General features: G+C 44.7%; 1 protein-coding gene across 1 annotated transcript; it reads left to right on the top strand.

Annotated features, from left to right (window-relative positions):
• Nucleotides 1–3576: 3576 nt before the first annotated feature.
• On the top strand, nt 3577–8273 carry Rpl11 (ribosomal protein L11). Its single transcript, XM_010625978.2, has 6 exons — nt 3577–3653; nt 4420–4570; nt 5458–5564; nt 5936–6067; nt 7579–7689; nt 8195–8273. Exons 1-6 carry the CDS (start codon nt 3648–3650, stop codon nt 8222–8224), a joined length of 537 nt encoding a protein of 178 aa, XP_010624280.1. The 5' UTR covers nt 3577–3647; the 3' UTR covers nt 8225–8273.
• The last annotated feature ends 11520 nt before the right edge of the window (nt 8274–19793 follow it).

Here is a 19793-nt window from a genome sequence, read left to right as displayed (position 1 = left end):
CAAGAATGAATGGTGGCCAGGGGAAATCGGCCTGCTTGAAAGGCTGGCACATAACACATGCTCATTCTAAACACCATCCACTAGGGGCCTCGCATTCAACAGCGCTGCGCTCGCTAAGCCAGCTTCCTTGGAAACAGTCTGCAGACCACGAGGTGTATTCCTCGGGGCACTGCCACTGAGCAACATCTTAGTTTTCAGCGTGAGTACTAGGGTATTTGGTGCTAATTTTTCAGTATTCCTTGTTACTCACTTAACTCTGTGCTCGCTCCCTTCCCTTCTCTGGACCTCAGTTTCCCCATGTGTGGATTCAGGATGGGATCTACATTGGACCGGCTCAGGAAGCCAAGCTCACAATGTCGATTAGATTTAAAGTAGTTGTCAGCACTTAGTGGCTGCATAGAACTGTGGAATCAACAGGGCCTTGGGTAGCTTGTGTGTGCTTTTTTGTGTCTTTACGATGCCTCATAAGATAACGGCAACATTGCCATTTCACAGACAGAAAGCCGAGGCCTAGGGTGCATCTATCATTTGAGGTCCCGTGTTAAGTGGAGGCTAGGATCTGGGTCAGGACCTGGGACAGGACCGGGGTCCTTCTGGCCGAGTGAGCAGCACATCCAGTGGCTTGTCCTGACGGCCTCGTTCAGACACTGGACGGTCATCAGGAAGGGCGGCAACATGGCAGGCACGATGCTGCTGCAAGTGCCAGACTGTGCCCCTTCCCTCTCTGTCCCTTCAGGATGTGCACAAGCCCGAGGCTGAGTCTCACCACGGCGGGATGTGTGGGGCTGGGAGACATGAGCATCCAGCCACTCATGGCCCTGGGTGCCTGTGGGCCATGCGCAAAGGGCCTTCCTTAAGCCAGGCATGGGGGTGAGCTCTGTCCCGTGCTACATCACCGCGGAGGTCATGAAAGTGCACCACATGGCCTTGTCTGAGGCCCTACCTGGTGACAAAGTGGGCTTGCATATGAAAATGTATCTCTGAAGGCCGTGCAGGGGGACAGTATGGAACAGCAAGAGCAACCTGCCTCAGAGGTGGCGAGTGCACCTCCCAGGTCTACTAAAATCCACAGGCACATACCTGTGATCCCAGCACTCTGAGAGGCTGAGGCAGGGAGACTGCAAGTTCAAGCCTAGCCTGGCCAATTGAGCAACTTAGTGACACCCTGTCTGTAGATAAAATTTTAAAACAATAATAAAAAAGATTGGAGGATATAGCTCAACTGAAGACCCTGGGTTCAATCGTGTTTGGTGGGGGGCAGGTAGGGATGGGAGGAAGAGCCTGAGATTCGGAAGAGACCTCTGTCTTCCCAGGTACGCATTTGCCACAGGTTATTTTTACCTTGACAATTTCAGAATCATAGAGAAGTTGCATCAAGTCCCACATATGCTTCACCCAGATTTCCCAGCTCTTAAGTTTACATTTGCTTTATCCTTTCCCTCTAAATAAATGTTTTCTTGAGTTCAATCCCCGGTACCCCCCAAAATAAATAAATAAATAAATAAATAAATGTTTTTTTCAAGGCCGGTCATGGTGGCGCACGCCTGTAATCCCAACACTCTGGAGGCCGAGGCAGGAGGATCGCTGTGAGTTCAAGACCAGCCTGGGCTACATAGTGAGTTCCAGGTCAGTCTCAACTACATCGAGGAGAGGCATGACACCACTTTATCCCAAATACTAAACGTGTACTTCTTAAACACAAGGACATCCTCTTACATAACCAGGGTCCAGTCATCAGAATAACGGCATTAATGTGACATGTTCCTGAAAGCCACAGATCTTGTTGATAGTTCGTTAGATGGTGGAAGGAGACAATCCAGGCCCCTGTGCTGCATTCAGTTATCCATCCCAGTTAGCAGGCCCTCCGTTGCCCTGCCCACCCAGGTCTGGCTGAGGCCCTCGCCCTCCTCTGGCCAGCTGGCTTGGATGGAGGGGCTTGAAGGAAGGACCTCTTCTCTTTACCCTCCCCCTGCAGCCCAGCTCCCCAGAAGGGCCCTCTTATCCCTCTCGATGAAACAAGGGGGCTTCTACCTCCCCGCACAGATTAGAGAAGGGGATTATGGCAGCAGAAGGGGGAGGTTTAGCTCTTTTAATACCAAAACCCCATGTGTTCTTTTTTCCCCATTTCTTTCTGTTAAAGGAATCGGCTGGCTCCAGGGCAGCTTCTGCCTGGGAGGTGGGTCCTGTTCATCTCCTTGGGCCCTGCTGCGGAACATTCAGTGTGAGCAGGGGGTCCTCTTGTTTGTGACTGCAGCCCTTGCCCAGACTGATCTGCAAGGGTCTTTGGGCCTTCAGTGAGCCTTCCCCTTTTAGATTTTTTTGGAGGGAAGATGGGGCTGCTTGTATACAACAGGCTTGTATTAATCAAAAATAGTATCAGCCAGGCATGGTGGTGTGCGCCTGTAATCCCAGCACCCTGGAGGCTGAAGCAGGAGGACCACCAAGTTTGAGGTGAGCCCAGATACATAGCAATACCCTATCTGAAAAAACAAAAAGAAAAATAAACACATAAATAAAAGCAACCTTTTGAACTAGATGAAATCTTTCTTCTCTTTTTTTAATGAAACCTATTTTGGGCTTGTCTCATTCTTTATGCAATTATCACATTGAAACTTACTTTTTTTTCTTTTTTGGTTTCAGACAGGGTCTTGCTATGTAGTTCAGGGTGGCCTTGAACTCATTATGAAGCCCAGGCTGGCCCCAAAGTCACAACTATCTTTCTGCCTCAGCCTCCCCAGTGCTGGGATTATAGGTGTGTGCTACCATGTCTGGCTACCTCATTGAATTTACATAATAACCTTATGAGATAGCCGGGAGTGGTGGTGCACGCCTATAATCCCAGCACTGGGGAGGCTGAGGCAGGAGGATCGCTGTGAGTTCGAGACCACCCTGGCTACACAGTGAGTTCCAGGTCAGTCTCAACCTCATAGTGAGACCCTGTCTCAAAAAACCATAAAATAAAAATAAAATAACCTTATGAGATACAGGTACTCATTTGCCACATTAGAAAAGCTGAGGCTGACAGAGTTTTTAGTAATTTGTTCAGATGGGTGTGGTGGCACATGCTTGTAATCCCCACACTCAAGAGGCTGAGGTAGGAAGATCACTGGGTTCAAGGCCAGCCCTGACTACATAGTGAGTTCAAAGCCAGCCTGAACCACACAGTGAAACCCTGTCTCAAAAATAAAAAACAATAACGTATTCAAAGCCACAGTCATTAGCTGAGCGACACAGGGCCACATCTGGCTATCTTCAAGAACAGGAGTTTTTGGTTTACATATAGAATAAATTCACTTCAAAATTTGCATAATTGACTGGATGTAGTTTTGATACTGTCATCATGTAAGAAGCAACAGGTCATAAGACTGTGGGAAGGGAAGACATCTTGGGATCCGTGAACCCAAGGACCTCCCTGTTCAGCGAGTTTTCAAAACTTCTTGGAAAATTAAGGTTCTGAAAAATTAAAACGCGCCTGCAGTTGCTCTCACTGTCCACTAGGGGAAAGCCGATGCTGCGTAGCGCCGCGCCGCGCCAGACGCGCCTCTCTTGCTTGCTCTCAATTCTCTGGTTACCCTGGGAAAAGGGCCCGCCTCTTGACCCATAAGGCCCTGGACCGGAAGTTCCCCTCTCTCTTCCTGTTCTCCATCATGGCGGTGAGTATCTTGAGACCCTGTTTAGCTTCCCTTCATCCGTCTCCATCCTCTGTCAGTCGGGCCTGCAGGAGCTGTCTCACCCGTTGCCCAAGGAGCACGGACCCTTGTAGTGCTGGCCAGGGGGAAACTGACAGGGCCGTGCCGGTCGAGAGCGCGGGGCTGGACCTTGTCACATCCTCCTGTCCTAGGAGCGGGCTTGGGGCAGCCTCTTGGAGAACTCAGAGGCACATTGTGTGTGGCTGCAGTGAGGGCAGGTAGAGCGAAGAGAGGGTGTCTGGACACGGGGTTCGGTTTCTTTCCTGGCCCCCGACGCTTGAGACTTGTCTGGTGCCAGGGAATATCAGCCGTCTTCCGCTTAGGCAAGCCCTTGGGCCCCAGCCGGTGGACAGAATCTGAATGGGGTGGAGACATCGCATAACCCAAGTGTTTATTTCCTTAGCAATTTTAATTCTACTCTCCCCCTACCTTAATTGTCCTTATAATGGGGACGGTCTTCTCGCCGTACACATTGAGCCCTTTAAGATTAGTCTTCAGTGTCCGTGCTTGTCCTGAGTATCTCTTGACAAGAGTTCTGTGCGTGGAGGAAGAGGTATAATTCTGAGCCGATGTCTTCTGGCAGCCACATTGATAATTTAAAGACCTTGGGTTTTCCTTAGGGTTTGGGGCAAACAGAAATAAATATCGTGTACAAGTGGAAAGCAATAAAAATACGGGGTTCGGAGGTATGACAGGGTTGAGTGTTGACTGTTTTACTACCCTGTTACAGCAGGATCAAGGTGAAAAGGAGAACCCCATGCGGGAACTTCGCATCCGCAAACTCTGCCTTAACATTTGTGTTGGGGAGAGTGGAGACAGACTGACCAGGGCAGCCAAGGTGTTGGAACAGCTCACAGGCCAGACCCCTGTATTTTCTAAAGGTGAGTAATGGTAGGCATGGAAAGGGCTGAGGGTTTGGTTCACCTAGTAGTTTTCTTAAATCACAGCTGTCTGTCCTGTTTAGAAGGTTACAGTTGGCATCTCCTAAAAGCAGTAAATACATGATCTGCCCCACAAAGTATTATCCTTATGAGTTCAGTTGTATACCACGTTTCCTACAAGTAGACTTTAACACTAGTCCGAGTAATGATTTTTCAAGGAAGTAGGATATGAGAGAGTAGGAATGTAGTAAAGGGCATTAGGCCTGATTAACAGATACGCTATATAGGCAACTTTTAAGAGTGGGGCCATTTACCTACACAGTGTGCCACTTCTTAGTCTCCTGACTTTGGGCTCTTTGGACCTCATCTTCCTTATTTGCATAAAGGGAATTACACTTGCTTTTTCTTGGTGGAGGAGAAAATAAGTTTGTGTATGTGATGTGCAAATTCCATTGTCTTAAGGTAGTGGAATAAAGCAAATCCTTGGGTTCAAATCCTGCTTTTGTAGTATTGCCAACTGTGCTGTTGGACATTTCAACCTTAGAACCTCATCGGTAAAGTGAGAATAAGGCTGTACTTGTTTAACAAATTATAGCTCTTAACAATAGTGTTTCATTTTCTTCAGAATACTTTCTTTACTGTTTCCTCTTTGTCCTGATCTGATTGTGAACTTGCCCTTCCAGACACTTTAACATTAGGATTTCAAGTTTTTCATCGCTGAAATTGGAAAATGATTTCTGTGTTATAAATGGGATCATTACATGAGAACATCAGTTAGAGTGTGGATGGGTCCTAGTGCCACTTGGATTTGAGGGGGTGGTATCTTGGGGAAGATGCAAATGTGATAGGAGTATGACAACACCTGATTACTTGTTCCCTGCTTGTAGCTAGATACACTGTCAGATCCTTTGGCATCAGGAGAAATGAAAAGATTGCTGTCCACTGTACAGTCCGTGGGGCCAAGGCAGAAGAAATCCTGGAGAAAGGTCTGAAGGTGAGGCTAAGCCCATCAAAGTGGCCATGGTTATATTTAATAAAGTGTTCTTCAATAACCTAATTGTATGTTTTTGCTTCTAGAAGCCTTTTTTATTGCTCAGAGTTAAATTATATTTTGTTGTTGCCTTTGAAGATGCCTGAAGGTCATTTTGATGCCCCTTGTTTTCTCTGTCCATTGGAAGTTGGGAGAGTTCTTTGAAATCTGTAATTGGGATGTGGTTTGCTGTAGTGGGGAAATAGATTGTGTTCCCCACCGAGTCACACTGCTTTGTGCTTTTGCTTGGGTGTTGAGTGTAGGCAGTCTGAGCTAGGTATTTGAGGGGGTGGAGTTGAAGATAAATAATGTGATTGATGCATTTTTCTCTGCAGGTGCGGGAGTATGAATTAAGGAAAAATAACTTCTCTGATACTGGAAACTTTGGTTTTGGGATCCAGGAACATATCGATCTGGGCATCAAGTACGACCCAAGCATTGGTATCTATGGCCTGGACTTCTATGTGGTATGAATATTTAACCATTCCTAGTTTGTGAGGCGAGGGGAATATGCTATTCCATTTCATTTGTGCTGTCTTGACATTCAGATGTTGGGTTGAAGCTTTGAGCACTGCCTGCCTGCCTGTGTGTTCTCCCCTTGTGAGGATGAGCCTCATCTGTGGCAAGTGTAGAGGTGCTGAACAAAAAGATAAGGTCAGCACTAAATAAGATAGGCAGGATCCCTGCTATTGTGAAGCTTTCAGTCTGATACCCATCGAGTGCCAGCGGGACGTAAAGCTTAAAGGTAGATGCTTTCTGGGGCCAGGGATTTAGCTCAGTGGTTTTGCTGCCTGCCTTGCAAAGCACAAGGAACTGAGTTCGATCCCCAGTACAAAAAGAAAGATAGATGTTTTCTGAGAGGAGGTAGTACTGGTGCTGCATTTGGCCTTCAAGTTGGCTGACTGAGGCTTCTCATTTCATTAGACGCCAGAGATATGTGGCTTCCATTAAAGGATATAGGCCCAATTTTGGGTGATGCAGTTGTATGTTCAGGAGAGGGTTTTGAAGTAGAAATGACCATTTTGTTAATGCTGTGCTTTGCTTCAGCCATAAAAGTAACTACCCACAAGGGCCAAAGTCTTGACTAATGTGGAATTCAAATGATGATGACACCTTCATTATATTCACAAATCCAAAAGTAATGAGTTGGGTAATCAGAGTTTGGAGGCAGCAGACCTTTGGGAATTACTGTTGCGCTGATACAGAAAGAAAAATTTCCATTTTTGTGCCTCTCAGAATTTACAGTTTTCTACATTGTACATGTTTCAAAAAGAATTTTTATGATAAACTTTTTAATGTTATTTGTTATTTATTTATTTGTTTTTTTTGTTGTTGTTGTTGTTGCTTTTTTTTGAGACAGGGTCTCACTATGTAGTTGAGACTGACCTGGAACTCACTGTGTAGCCCAGGCTGGTCTTGAACTCACAGCACAGCGATCCTCCTGCCTCAGCCTCCTGAGTGCTGGGATTACAGTTGTGTGCCACTACACCTGGCTTTTTTGATTTTCTCTTTTGGTACCAGGGATCAAACTTAGGTCTTTGCGTTTGCAAGGCAAGCGGCAGAACTACTGAGCTAAATCCCTGGCCCATTTTTTGATACTGTTTTAAAAAGAAAGTGATGGGCCAGGGATTTAGTTCAGTGGTTCTGCCGCCTGCCTTGCGAGTGCAAGGTCCTGAGTTCAATCCCTGGTACCAAAAAAAAGGAAGTGCTGTGGAGATTGGGACTGGTGGAAGAGTCATAGCACCATTCAATATTAGGGAAGGGGAAAGGTACTAAAAATTTTCACCCTACAAAGTCTATATACGGTGGCATCCTGTCTGAAATGCTAAAGATGGTGCTGTCTTTCACTGAGATACTGGGTTTTGCTCCAGAATCTGTTGGGTTGCAAGTAACTCATGATCAGTCGCCAGTGTTGTGAGTCCTGTCTGCCTGCTCTTGACTAAAATGGGTAGGTGACTGTTGGTTATTCCTGGGACAGGTGCTGGGTAGGCCAGGTTTCAGCATCGCAGACAAGAAACGCAGGACAGGCTGCATTGGGGCCAAACACAGAATCAGCAAAGAGGAGGCCATGCGCTGGTTCCAGCAGAAGGTAAAGCTGATTTATCTTGAGCAAAGTGGTGGTACATGGTCGTTGGTGAATGGAGTTGGGATTTGGGGGTGTAAAATGTCGTACTGTTTGGCAGATAGCAGTTGGGCATTTTGGCAAATGGGGTCTTCCAGGGTTGGTGGTTTAAATGAATAACCAGAGCTAAGAATGTGGGTAGCTGGAAGGGAAGGAATATGGCTTTATTTTTATTGTATTTTATTTTTTCGTACTGGGGATTGAACTCAGAACCTTGCACTTGTGAGGCAGGTGGCAAAACCACTGAGCTAAATCCCCAGCCCTGAGGGATATGGCTTTAAAAGGAGCCCCCTTTCTCAGGTGATTGTGCAATCTAGCGCAGTGTAACAGTTATTAACCAGGCACCTTTTAACTCAGAGTGGGGTTCAGAGCTGAAGTTCATGTATCAGATTTGAATTCTCAAAAGATTGCCTTTGCTGCAATTCTTATTGTTGCCTCTTGTTCTGAAAAAATAAAATCTCTTCTTTTTCAGTATGATGGGATCATCCTTCCTGGCAAATAAATTCCCGATTCTGTCCAAAAGGCCAATAAAATGTTTTCAGTGAAATGTGCATTACTGTTGTGTGTTTTGTGAAAGGAGCCTGGGCATTTCCAATTCCTTGGACCTCCAGCCACTTAAAGCTTCGATGGGAATAGCTGGTAACAACAGTGTGGTCCTCTGGATATCAGTGTTTCCTGGCAGATCCAAATTCAAGCACTGCCTGTGCCGACTCAGGTCCTCATTGACGTGCTGTGGTGCGGTGATGTGTGTTAGCTGATTTACAGGGGAGGGTGTGGCTGTGGTTGGGGTTGGTGTAGTCCTGATTAAACATTTTCCCATGCTCCAGGAGCTCCCCTCTGTTGAGTCATATGGTATATAAATGAAGGGATCAAACCTTGTACAGTGCTTGAGATTAAATTTTAGCTTAATTGTTCAGACTTCCAGTATCTGTAAGATGAGACTATAAGGTTGTTGAGAGGCAGTACAATGAGATAAAAGGACAATTTTTGAGGCAGATTGTCTGGATTTGATTCTCATTACTATACCTGTGATTAGCTGTATTACCTTGAGCAAGCTAGGAATCTGCCTCAATTTCATTATCGACATCCTGGAGGCAATGATGATACAACTTAGAAGGTTAAATGATTTAGAGAAGTACATGGATATAATAACTCAGGGTTATTTTTCTGTGTTTTGGTATATGATGAATTTTACTCCTAAAAATTGGCTTCTCTTTGGTCTGAAAGTTTATTATTTACCTGTAGTAATTTTCTTACTTTGTTGTGTTTTGTTTTTTTTGAGACGGTCTTACTATGCAGTTGAGACTGCCCTGGAACGCTCTATGTAGCCCAGGCTGGTCTCAAACTCAGAGCAATCCTGCCAGCCTCCTGAGTTCTGGGATTACAGGCGTGCGCCACCACACTTGGCTTACCTGCAGTAATTTTCTAGTGATCAAAAAGCCACCATTTCTCTGATCATTAGATAGTACTAAGCTATTCATTTGTCATTCTCAATTTTGGGCACATGTTAATTCCATTTATTAAATTCATTTGTGATAGTTCAGTTGTATCCTTGGCCTATTTTCTCATTGCTGTTAAATGGTTCTTTAGTTTGCCTTATAGGTGTTTTGTTTACTTGGCTTTTATTTTTGTTTGTTTTTTCTTTTCAGTACCAAGGATGAAACTCAGGACCTTATGCTTGTGAGGTAGGCATGGTGTCACTGAGCTAAATCCCTGGCCCCATTTGGTTTTTTTGAGATCTCATTTCTGTAGGCTGGCCTTGAACTCCCAGTGATCCTCCTGCCTCAGCCTCCCAAGTGCTGGGATTTTGAGAGTACTACCAGCATTAACTGGGTATTTTTATATTAAAAAGCTTATATTAAAGACTTATTTTGTCTTCTGATACTAAGCTCTTACCCAGTAAAACCTAATTGGTTAAAGAGGGGAATCATGGAATGTTTTAATATGCGTTCTTTTTAATTTCACTTGAAATACAAATATACATTCACTTTTCACTCTTTTGTGTCTGTGTTGTGTACATTTGTGTGTGTCTGCTGCTGGGAACTGACCCAGAGTTTGTGAATGTTAGGCAGGTGCTCTTATCACTGAACAACCTCTTCCTCAACATCTTGGAGAGTAAACTCGCTGGTTTTTAGAGATGGAATGCATATGCTAATTTCATCTGTTTTAAGCATCCCAGAAATAAAGAATGGATTAACTGTCAACCTTATGCGCTCTAAGCCTTCTGTTCTGTATCTGTTTGGCTCATAGCTTATGTGTTTGACTCTGCTGTATTGTATACTCTGTTGGGTTCCCATTTTAGAGCAGCTGCCTATATTCCTTACTCAGTGGAAAGACCATTAGTGGACATTCAGAGCTGTAATTGAATTTTTATTATTTTTAAATTTTTGGTGTTTTAAAAACAGTCTGCTGTATACCTCAGACTGGCCTCAAACTCAAGGTGATCCTCCTGCCTCAGTCTCCTGAGTGCTGGGATTATGTGTATGCACCATCATACCTGGCTTGTAACTGGGTTTTAGTCCTCCCTCACCAGCTGTGTGATTTTGGGTGTCATGAACTGTCTGGAGGGGAGGGTTTGCTAACCAGTGTGGAGAGTGGCCTGCAGCAGGACAGTTTGCCCTGTTGTGTTAGCGGCTGAGTCCACACATCCCATTGGATTCTTAAGGTTTGTCTGGAGTGGAGCTGTAGCAGGTGGGAAGATGGATCACTGGGGTTTGCTGACTCGGGCTCCAGCTCAAGAACCACTTCATCTGCCTTTTCACTAGACCTGTGGGTAATTTGTATACCCACTAAAGCGTACAAACACTGTCGTATCCTAATGCCAAAACAGCAGGATGTTGGAGGAGATTTCTTTGAATAGAGATGAAATTTTTGCTGCGTGGTTGGATTTTAGGCTGTTAACCATAAAAATTTGGCAGTGGATCAATGGTAGGTGGCCTTGTGCAATGTCAAATTATCAGTTGTCTTTGGAGTAAGATAGTGGGCATCTCTATCCCAGTAGTAGGCCCAGAAGTTCTGTGCTCTGTGGAGTGAATATTTAGTTCCACAGTTACCCTCTGTGCAGTTCTCAAGCTGAGGCAATGCTGCTTAGCTGTCATCCTGGGGAATTGACATTTGTAGGGCAGGGATCTTTGTTTTTCAAATTGTAGCAACTTGGTGCCTGCTTGAAGGATAGGGATACAAAACATTTTGCTATTAAAGAACCACACTCCATAATGCTATGAGAATGGATAATCACATGCACAAGCAAATACACCATGAGGGCAGCTACCTGTACACACTAGTAGGTCCCAGTCTACTGATTGAAAACCAGGGAGACTAATCAAGAGCAGGGTGGGAGGAGTGGGTCCATCTAGAGGGGCTGGGTCCCAGCAAGTGCAGGGGCCCTACCTTGGGAGGCTCTGGCTGCTCCAGACGCTGGGGAACAAATCAGGTTATTGTATTTTGTGCCATTGTGGTATTGTCATCTGTGCAGGGTAACCAGAGGGCCAAAAGGAGGATGATACTGATTTCAGTTGTAGTCAGAGGAAGAGGTGGTTCAGTGATACCATCCACAAGCTCTGGATTTGGTCCCCAGAAACACATACATGTACACAACACAGAAGAGAAGGGAAGAGTGAAAAGTGTATTTCAAGTGAAATAAAAATGTGTATGTAGGTTTGTTTTGAGCTGTTAGAAATTACAAGGATTGTTTTTATGCTAAATGACAAAATTACACATGATAATCAGTACTTAGACAAATAGCAAATGACTAATGTTATCTATTAGGCTTTTTATTTTTTTGATATAATATGTTCATGATGGGGCTAGACAGTCATTCCTGTCCGGCAGCTTGTACCACCAGTGGTACATGCATCACTGTCCCATGCTGCCCAAGAACATGTTAAGTGGAGACTATAGTTATAGTCATAACAAGTGTGTGTTTATGTTTTTACAGTGGCTGTAATAGAAAAGTATGGGACACCTCTCAGGAGCTGTACCTATTCCCATTCATTTTTCCCAATAAACTTGCCTTTTTTTTTTGAGACAGGGTCTCACAATGTAGTTGAGACTGACCTGGAACTCACTGTATAGCCCAGGCTGGTCTCGAACTCACAGTGATCCTCCTGCCTCAGCCTCCGAGTGCTGGGATTACAGGCGTGCGCCACCACGCCCGGCCAAACTTGCCTATTGTTAAAAAGAAGCGATGGAGAAATGTATATAGGACACAAGCGGGGTGTGGTGTGGCACACACCTGCAACCCCAGCAGTTGGGAGGCTGAGGCAGGAGAAGTCCTCGAGTTAGAGAGAGAGAGAGAGAGAGAGAGAGAGAGAGAGAGAGAGAACAAATTCCCTATCTATACAGTTGGCACTAAATGCCTGGAGAATCTGTTCACAGCACTAAGTAGAGGTTTTCTATCCTGTTGTCTTACTGTCTAGTAAGATCCTTGCCAAGTATCTCAGGGTTGTTACATTGGAGTAGAAAGACTGCCAAGCAGGAAAATGGCTGCACACATTCTGATTTTCACTCTGGTTTTCCTGTGAGCAGGTTGACCATGGAATAGTACTATGGGAGGCTGCAGCGTCTCTGTCCCTGTAAAGTGGAGCCTATTTCTTTTACCTTTTCTACAACCTAGCTGTTGGCTGGCCACTGCTCACCTGTTGGAAGTATACCAAGCATCTGGTGGTTCAATATAGGTGACTGTCAAAGGGGTCTGAGCCCTAAAGAGTTAAGGTTCGGGCCTTCTGGGGGAGCAGCTAGGTCAGGGCCCAGAAACCACCCACAAATAGTTTAAGCTGCCATCCACTGGGGATCAAGCTGGTGCCTGGGGGTACAGAACCACTTTGAGAGCAGCTTGTTATGGAAACCACAGTGTGGTTGTCAGAGGGGAATCCAGTCAGTGCACCCCGGGGGCACCAGGGGGACTGAACAGGACTCTTCAAGGTTCAGGTGTGGGGAGCTTAGGGAACCAGGTGCAGCTGGCTTGTGTTTTTACAGATCAGTGAACAAAAAGGAGTTGCTGTTGTACCAGTGGAGGACCTTTATGTAACTGGATCTTAAGAAGTCATACATTTATCATTGCTGATAATTTTTGTGATAATATGACAGTAGTTACCTGGAGGCTAAAAGGAACTTGAAAGACAGAGATACTCAACTTTACACAAATGAAGTTCTAGCTCCCCTCAGTCATCCTGAATGTGAATGCATGACTTGTAACTTTTTTTTTTCTTTTTTCTTTTCTTTTTTTGGTACCAGGGATGGAACTCTGGTCCTTGCACTTGCAAGGCAGGCAGGACTTGTAACTTTTTGAATACCATGGTGACTTTCTGAAATATAGTGCTATTTTTTTTTTTTTGCTTTAAATTATCACATTTATCACATGCTAGTTGGGCGTGGTGGTGCACGTCTGTAATCCCAGCACTTGGGAAGCTGAGGCAGGAGGATCGCTGTGAGTTCGAGACCAGCCTGGGCTACATAGTGAGTTCTAGGTCAGTCTCAACTACATAGTGAGACCCTGTCTCAAAAAACCAAAAAAAAAAAATTACCACATGCTGTGTCATTAAAACATAGAATTTAGGATTTAAGCATCTCAGATCCCTTGCACAAATGCGAAAGAGCTCAGAATAGTCCCTGACCGATAGTAGAGGCTTATTTTCCAAAGAGGGCCCAGTAGCTGCCATCTGGCCCCTCTTCCAGCCCTGATTTTAAGTTGTGCAGTCAATGGCTGTTAAGTTCTGGGTTGTCATCCAAGCAAACTCCAGAGGAGGGTGTGCTTTAATGTTGGTCGGGGTTCTGGACATGCACATATCTCATTTACCCACAACTCTTACGAGGTTAATGTTACAGTGAGAAAGACAAGTAAAGAGAAGGACATGAATTTCCTAGAATCTCAGGTGGTGGTGGTAGAACCAGCTTTCAAATCCAGATAGATTCCAGGCCTGCTGAATTTTTTGTGCAGGTTTATAACTAAGAGTAAGACTAAACCACATAGCTACCCTTTGAAATATATGTACTAGCTTTCCTAAAATTAAATGGATCTAGCCCACAAAATACTGTTCATCCTAGCCTATATTTCCCAAGTCCCCAAGGAGGGAAGAGGATCAGAAATGGAGTCAGCCTTGTCAACAATTGAGTCTGTAGGGACAAGCACCCAAATAGCCACTGAGTTACAATTAAAGGGAAAAAAATTCCTTAAAATGGGAAGCAAGTACTTTCTACCAGAAATTCTGTAACCTCATGGCTGTGTTTCACTGTATGTGTGTAGTGTCTGACCCTTGAGACCAGCCTGTTCAGATTGGGCACAGATAACAGCACGACTTACTACTTGGGTGAGACCCTGGGTAAGTCAGCCACCCTCTGGGCTTAGGGTCTTGTGTAAGAGAGACTTGGCATCTACCTAACAGGGTTTGTTTCTAAGAATTAAAGAACAGATACTCCTCATCTTACACCCTGTTCAGCACATCATAAATTAAGAGTACAATTTTAATACACCTACCCAGCCTTACAGGTTAGCAGCCCATGATTGCATGGCTAGCTTGGAACTCCAGGTTCCGGCTGCTGTCCAGCAGTGGGAGAGTATAGTACTGCATATTGATAGCAATTCAGAGACTGTTTTTACCTACTGCAGATACCCTAAGTCAACCCATCTTAAATCTAGGATTGTACATGCAAATCACTTGGCAGGAAGTAGGAGCTGTTTAAAATAGTGCAAATACTATATTTATTGGATATATTCTTTGTGTCCCGTAGTAGGCTAAAGTATGAGAGGTTTTATTCTGTGGCTTGCATACTATTCCTTCCTGGGGAATAAAGCTTGAAGGTGGTGATTACTTAAAAGTATTGAATAAGCTCAGATTTGTTTTTTTTCTTTGTTTCTGTTTTTGTTTTGTTTTGTTTTGTTTTTAGGTTTTTTGAGACAGGGTCTCTCACTATGTAGCCCAGGCTGGTCTTGAACTCTCAGCAATCCTGCCTCAACCTCTTGAGTGCTGGGATTACAGGTGTGAGCCACCATGCCCAGCTAATAAGCTCAAATTTGCAAAGTTATTTGCTGAGCTTCTTTCTAGGAACCCCTAAATTTCATGAAGTACTGGGCTTTGGGAGTGACAGCAGTGTAGAAAGGATCAGGAATAGCTTCTTATTCCCGTTTTGGCATTACTCTGCTTTTTATTTTATTATTATTTTTTTATTTATTTACTCTTTTTTTTTTTTTTTTTTTTTTTGTTCAGAGGGTTTTACTGAAACGCTTGGTACAAGGGATTGAACTAGAGACCGTGCGTTTGCAAGGTACTCTGCTTTTTAATTCGTGCAGTATGTGAGTGCTCGTCTATACAAAGCATGGAATTGAACCAGACTCCCAGCTGCTAAATGGGCAAAAATAAGGACATGTTCCTCCTCTGCCCGCTGATCAGATGGGGGAAAAAATCCAGTGTGTTTTAGTGTCATTCCGAATAACAAGGCGTCTCCTCAGTATAACAATACAGTGATATAGTTGCACTTTTCTGAATCATCCTTTCCTCAGCACTGAAAAGAGACTCGCCCATGAGGCTGCTCCATCGCCTCCCTCGTTTGAGAAAGCGTTGGATGTATTGGTCCTGGGGACAGGCTTGGGTTTATGTGTATATATAGAAAGAGCAATGGTCTTAATGTGTTCTGAGGACCACCGCCCCCAGTCACTTGTTATCACCTGTTACAACATGGATTCCCAAGCTCCTCTCCCAGACGCTTTTAGTATTTTTGCATGCAGTACTAGGGGTTGAACCCAGGATCTTTGCACTGAGCTACTTCCCCCATGCTTTCCTTTTTTATTTTGAGACTGGGTCTCACTGTCTCATTAAATTCCCCAGGCTGGGCTCAAACATGTGAGCCTTCTGCCTCACCTCTTCATGCCCAGCCAGAGACAGACGCTTATGAACTCACTAAGTAGCCTAGGCTAGCTGCAAACTCCCCTTTAACCTGCCTCACCCTCCTAAGTGCTGAGATTACAGGTATATGCTAAACCTGGCCATTCGGTGGATTTTAATCCACAGTTTTAAAAACCCAGAGCTGGGAGGGGTGGGCGGGCACCGGGGATTTGGCTTAGTGATTATGCTGCTTCCTGGTAAGCACAAGGTACCAAGTTAGATCCCTGTACCAAAAATAAAACAAAAAACCCTGCTCTGTGGTGTGGTAAATCAGGTTCCAATGACAGGCAGACCTTCAACTAGAAGAGCCCTCAGAGGTCCTTAGGTCCAGCATTCTCTGCACACCGATGCTTGCATAGTACTCGTTACTGGGGAATCACCAAGGTATTTGTTTAAAGCACATGTAGATTCCCGGCCCCCACCCCAGAGAGTTCAGAGTGGAACACAGGAATCTGTTGGTTAACAGGCTTGCTAGGTGAATGGTGTGCACAACCAGGTGTAGGATATCTAGGGTGCAGCCCATCCTATGTGAAGGCAGGTGACAAGGGCCTATCTACTCTGCGCCTCTTGTGTGCATGGCAGGGTTTCTCAATTTGTGTACCACCTTTAGATTACTTACGAAATACGATTGTTTACCTGATTTTTCCCCCTTTTGGCACTGTGGATTGAATTCAGGGCCTTCAAAATGAGCTGCATCCCTAGTCCTTTTCATATATTTTTGAGTAGGGTTGAGTTTTGGTTTTTTGTTTTGTCTTGTGTTTTGGTACCAGGAATCAAACTTGGGTTCTTGAGCTTGCAAGGCAGGCACTAGAATCACAGAGCTAAATCCCTGGGCTTTTTATACACTTTTATTTTGAGACAGGGTCTCACTGAGTTCCTGGAATGGGCTTGAACTTGTGATCTTCCTGCCTCAGCCTCCCAGAGTGCTGGGTTTACAGGCATGCACCACCATAACCAGCTTGCCTTTTTTAATTGTAAAAGAAGCTTATCTCTGCAGAATTTATAGGTTTGATATGTTTGTTATATTGCTTGTAATACACTAATATAAACAAGCCAGATATGGTGGCATACACTTGTAGTCCTAGCTACTTGGGAGGCTGAGGCAGAAGGATTGCTAAAATACAGGAGTTAGAGGCCAGCTTGGGCAACATAAGTAGACCTGTCTCAAAATGAGATGATGTGACATTAGATGAAATACTGCAACTGCCTGAGGGAAAAAATATTGTAACTGTCTAAAGAGTGGGTCCTGCTGGAGTCGTGTTCAGTAGCTTTTTAAGCACCTATATTGTAAACTAGGCACTGTTCAAGGGCTTAGGAAAGATCTGTGAACAAATGCCAAGATTCTTGCTTTAGCAAGCTTATGTTCTTTTGGAGGATGGGCAGTAAGCAACACCCAAGTAAATTTTAGAAAATCTTGTAGATATTTCTGTGGAGAAAAGAAACACCAGGTGGGTACGAGGCTGGTTAGGCCTCACTGAGAACGTGAGGCGTGAAGGAGGGAGAGCTGACCAAATGGATCTGTAAGGAGGAACTTTGCTTCCAGAGGCAACAGCTGGAGCAAAGACCTTCAGACTGGCAAGGGAGCAGTGGCACAGACCAGTGAGTGAGCAGGAAAGAAGTGAGGTTGGAGAGGTGAGAGGCAAAGGGAGCAGCTCACCTGGACCACCTAGGGCATTGTGCACATCTGGTCCTTTAGTACCGGTGGAGGGAGTCATTGTGCAGAGTACAGCAGAGGAGATAATTAATTTTCAAAAAGGGAAGGGGATAGCAAGCCAGGAGCGGTGGTATATACCATAATCCCAGCACTTGGGAGGCTGAGGCAGGAGGATTGCCAAGTTTAAGGCCAGCCTGGGCCACAGTAAAACTCTGTCTAAAAAGCAGGGAGGGGATGGGTTGGGTAAGATAACACTGCAAAGGCCCTGAGTTTAGTCACCATAAGCGCGCGCACACACACACACACACACACACACACACACACACACACACAGACACACACACAAGGGAGCAGGTAGATACAGAGAAATCAACAGTGACTAATCTGGCCTAAACAATAATTATGGAATTGCTGTTAATTTGAGTGGGAAAGGCCATGTGGAGTGGATTTGACAGGAAGCTAGGATTTCTGTGTTGTGTATGTCCTTTTTTTTTCCTCCAGTGCTGTACTGGGGATTGAACCTAGGGCCTTCATACTGAGCTGCATCCCCAGTTTTTTTATTTTGAGATATGGTCTTCCTAACTCATTGAGCTGTCCAGGCTGGGCTTGAACTTGCGATCCTTCTGCCTCAGCCTCCCACAGTGCTGGGATTACAGGTGTGCAGCACCAGGCCTACCTGCATATATTCAGTTTAAGGTACATGTTAATTATCTGAGGGAAGAAGATGTTAACTAGGCATTCTGTAATCCAAGCCACATATACATGCCTGGAGGTCTTTAGCATGGAGATGTCTATGTGGTCTTTTTTTTTTTTTTCTTTTTGAGACAGGTCCTTTCTCACTATGTAACTAACCAAGGTTAGTCTGGCTTTGAACTCCCTGTTTAGCCCTGGACTGGCCTTGAATTCAAGATCCTCTTGCCTCAGCTTCCCAAATGATGGGATGACAGGTGTATCCACTATTCTCAGCTTGCAATTTGAATTTCTTACAAGTTACCACATAGTGCTAAGGTTTCTGATCCCAAATCATGCTTTAAGAAAGATTGAACTGTGCTGGCTGTAATGGAGCATGCCTACAACCTAGCTACTCAGGAGGTTGATACAGGAGGATCACAAGTGGACAGCCTGGAAAATTTAGTAACACCATTTCTCAAAGTATAATTTTAGGGCCAGGGATTTAGCTCAGGAGTTCCACTGCCTGCCTTGCTGGTGCAAGGTCCTGAATTCGATTCCCGGTACCAAAAATAGAAGTACAATTTTAACAAGGGTGTGAGACGGGTATGTGGTGGCACATACCTGTAATCCCAGCACTCAGAACGCTGAGGCAAGAGGATCATCATGAGTTTGTGAGCCTGAATTACATAGCAAAACCGTGTCTCAACAACAACAACGGAAAAAGACTGGGGTATAGTTCAATGGTAGAGTACTTGCCTAGTGTGCACAAGGAAGTGGGTGCAGTACTGAAAAAAAAAAGCACTGAACCAGACCATATCTTGGATTCAAATTCATTAATTCAGAAGGCATCTCTATTCTCTGATTGCTTGAGATTATCTCCCCGTGTTCAAGAATGTTTGCCAGAGTCATTCAGCAAACTGTGTTTTAGCTCTGTGTTGGGGTCTAAAGGAGACAGCAATGGAAGGCATCACTACCCTTGTGAAACCTGGAGCTTAGTGGGAGAGAGGAATGAATAAATCACCAATGTGTTTCCTCAACTTTATTCATTCTGTATTGCTCTTATTTTTATTTTACTGCCATACTGAGGTGCCCATGTTATATACATAATGTTTACATGGGTTCATTAAATTCATCTCTTTATAAAATTCTATAAATGGAACATCAGCCTCCTTAGTTTGTAAGATTTCCTTGCTAACAGCTTAGGATCCAAGGCTTGCTCTACTTAAAAATAATTAATAATGGTTAGAGAGAGAGATGCTAAAGAGAACTGTCATGGCTGTCTGCTCCTGAGCATTTACCATGTGCAAGGCAGTGGACTGGTAACTCATCTGATCCTGACACAACCCCATCTGTGCTACTAACTGTAGAGTACAGGGAAGCTAGTCAGCAGTTAGGTGGCATAGTAGGGATTAAACCCAGGCAGTCTGGCTCCGGGGGCCATGTTCCTAACCACCACTTTAATAAACCACTACATTGAACCTTCGCTTTGCGCTCATAGATCAAAAAGATGATTGAATCACTTGCTCATTTTGCAAATCAGTGTAAGTTGAAGTTGTGCTGAGTGTGGTGGCCCCTGCCTGTAGTCCCATCTGCTAGGGAGGTTGAGGCAGGAGGATCGCAAGTTCAAGACCAGGCTGGGCAACTTTGAGAGACTTGCTCAAAATAAAATTTAAAAGAAGGGCTGGGGATGTAGTTCAGCACTAGAGTACTTGTCTAGCATGTGTGAGGCCCTGGGCTCTAAAATCATGTGTCTCCAGTAGTGCCTGTGCCGTGCTTTACAGCAGGTGAGAAGGCAGTGTGATGTGTGCTGTGCACCCAGGGATTTGCTTAGATCACGCTGTGATTGTGTGGGGGTGAGATAATGC

Source organism: Fukomys damarensis, unplaced genomic scaffold, assembly GCF_012274545.1.
Source record: "Fukomys damarensis isolate Sample0158 unplaced genomic scaffold, DMR_v1.0_HiC HiC_scaffold_23, whole genome shotgun sequence".
NCBI classification, from domain to species: Eukaryota; Metazoa; Chordata; class Mammalia; order Rodentia; family Bathyergidae; genus Fukomys; species Fukomys damarensis.
Note: the sequence above shows the minus strand (reverse complement) of the source record. Positions and strands in the feature narration are given on the sequence as shown.

Excerpts from the sequence above, each read along its gene's own strand:
- Rpl11 (XM_010625978.2), top strand. Across the intron at positions 5,565-5,935 it reads TCCTGGAGAAAGGTCTGAAG|GTGCGGGAGTATGAATTAAG; the intron begins GTGAGGCTAAGC and ends TTTTCTCTGCAG. Across the intron at positions 7,690-8,194 it reads TGCGCTGGTTCCAGCAGAAG|TATGATGGGATCATCCTTCC; the intron begins GTAAAGCTGATT and ends CTTCTTTTTCAG.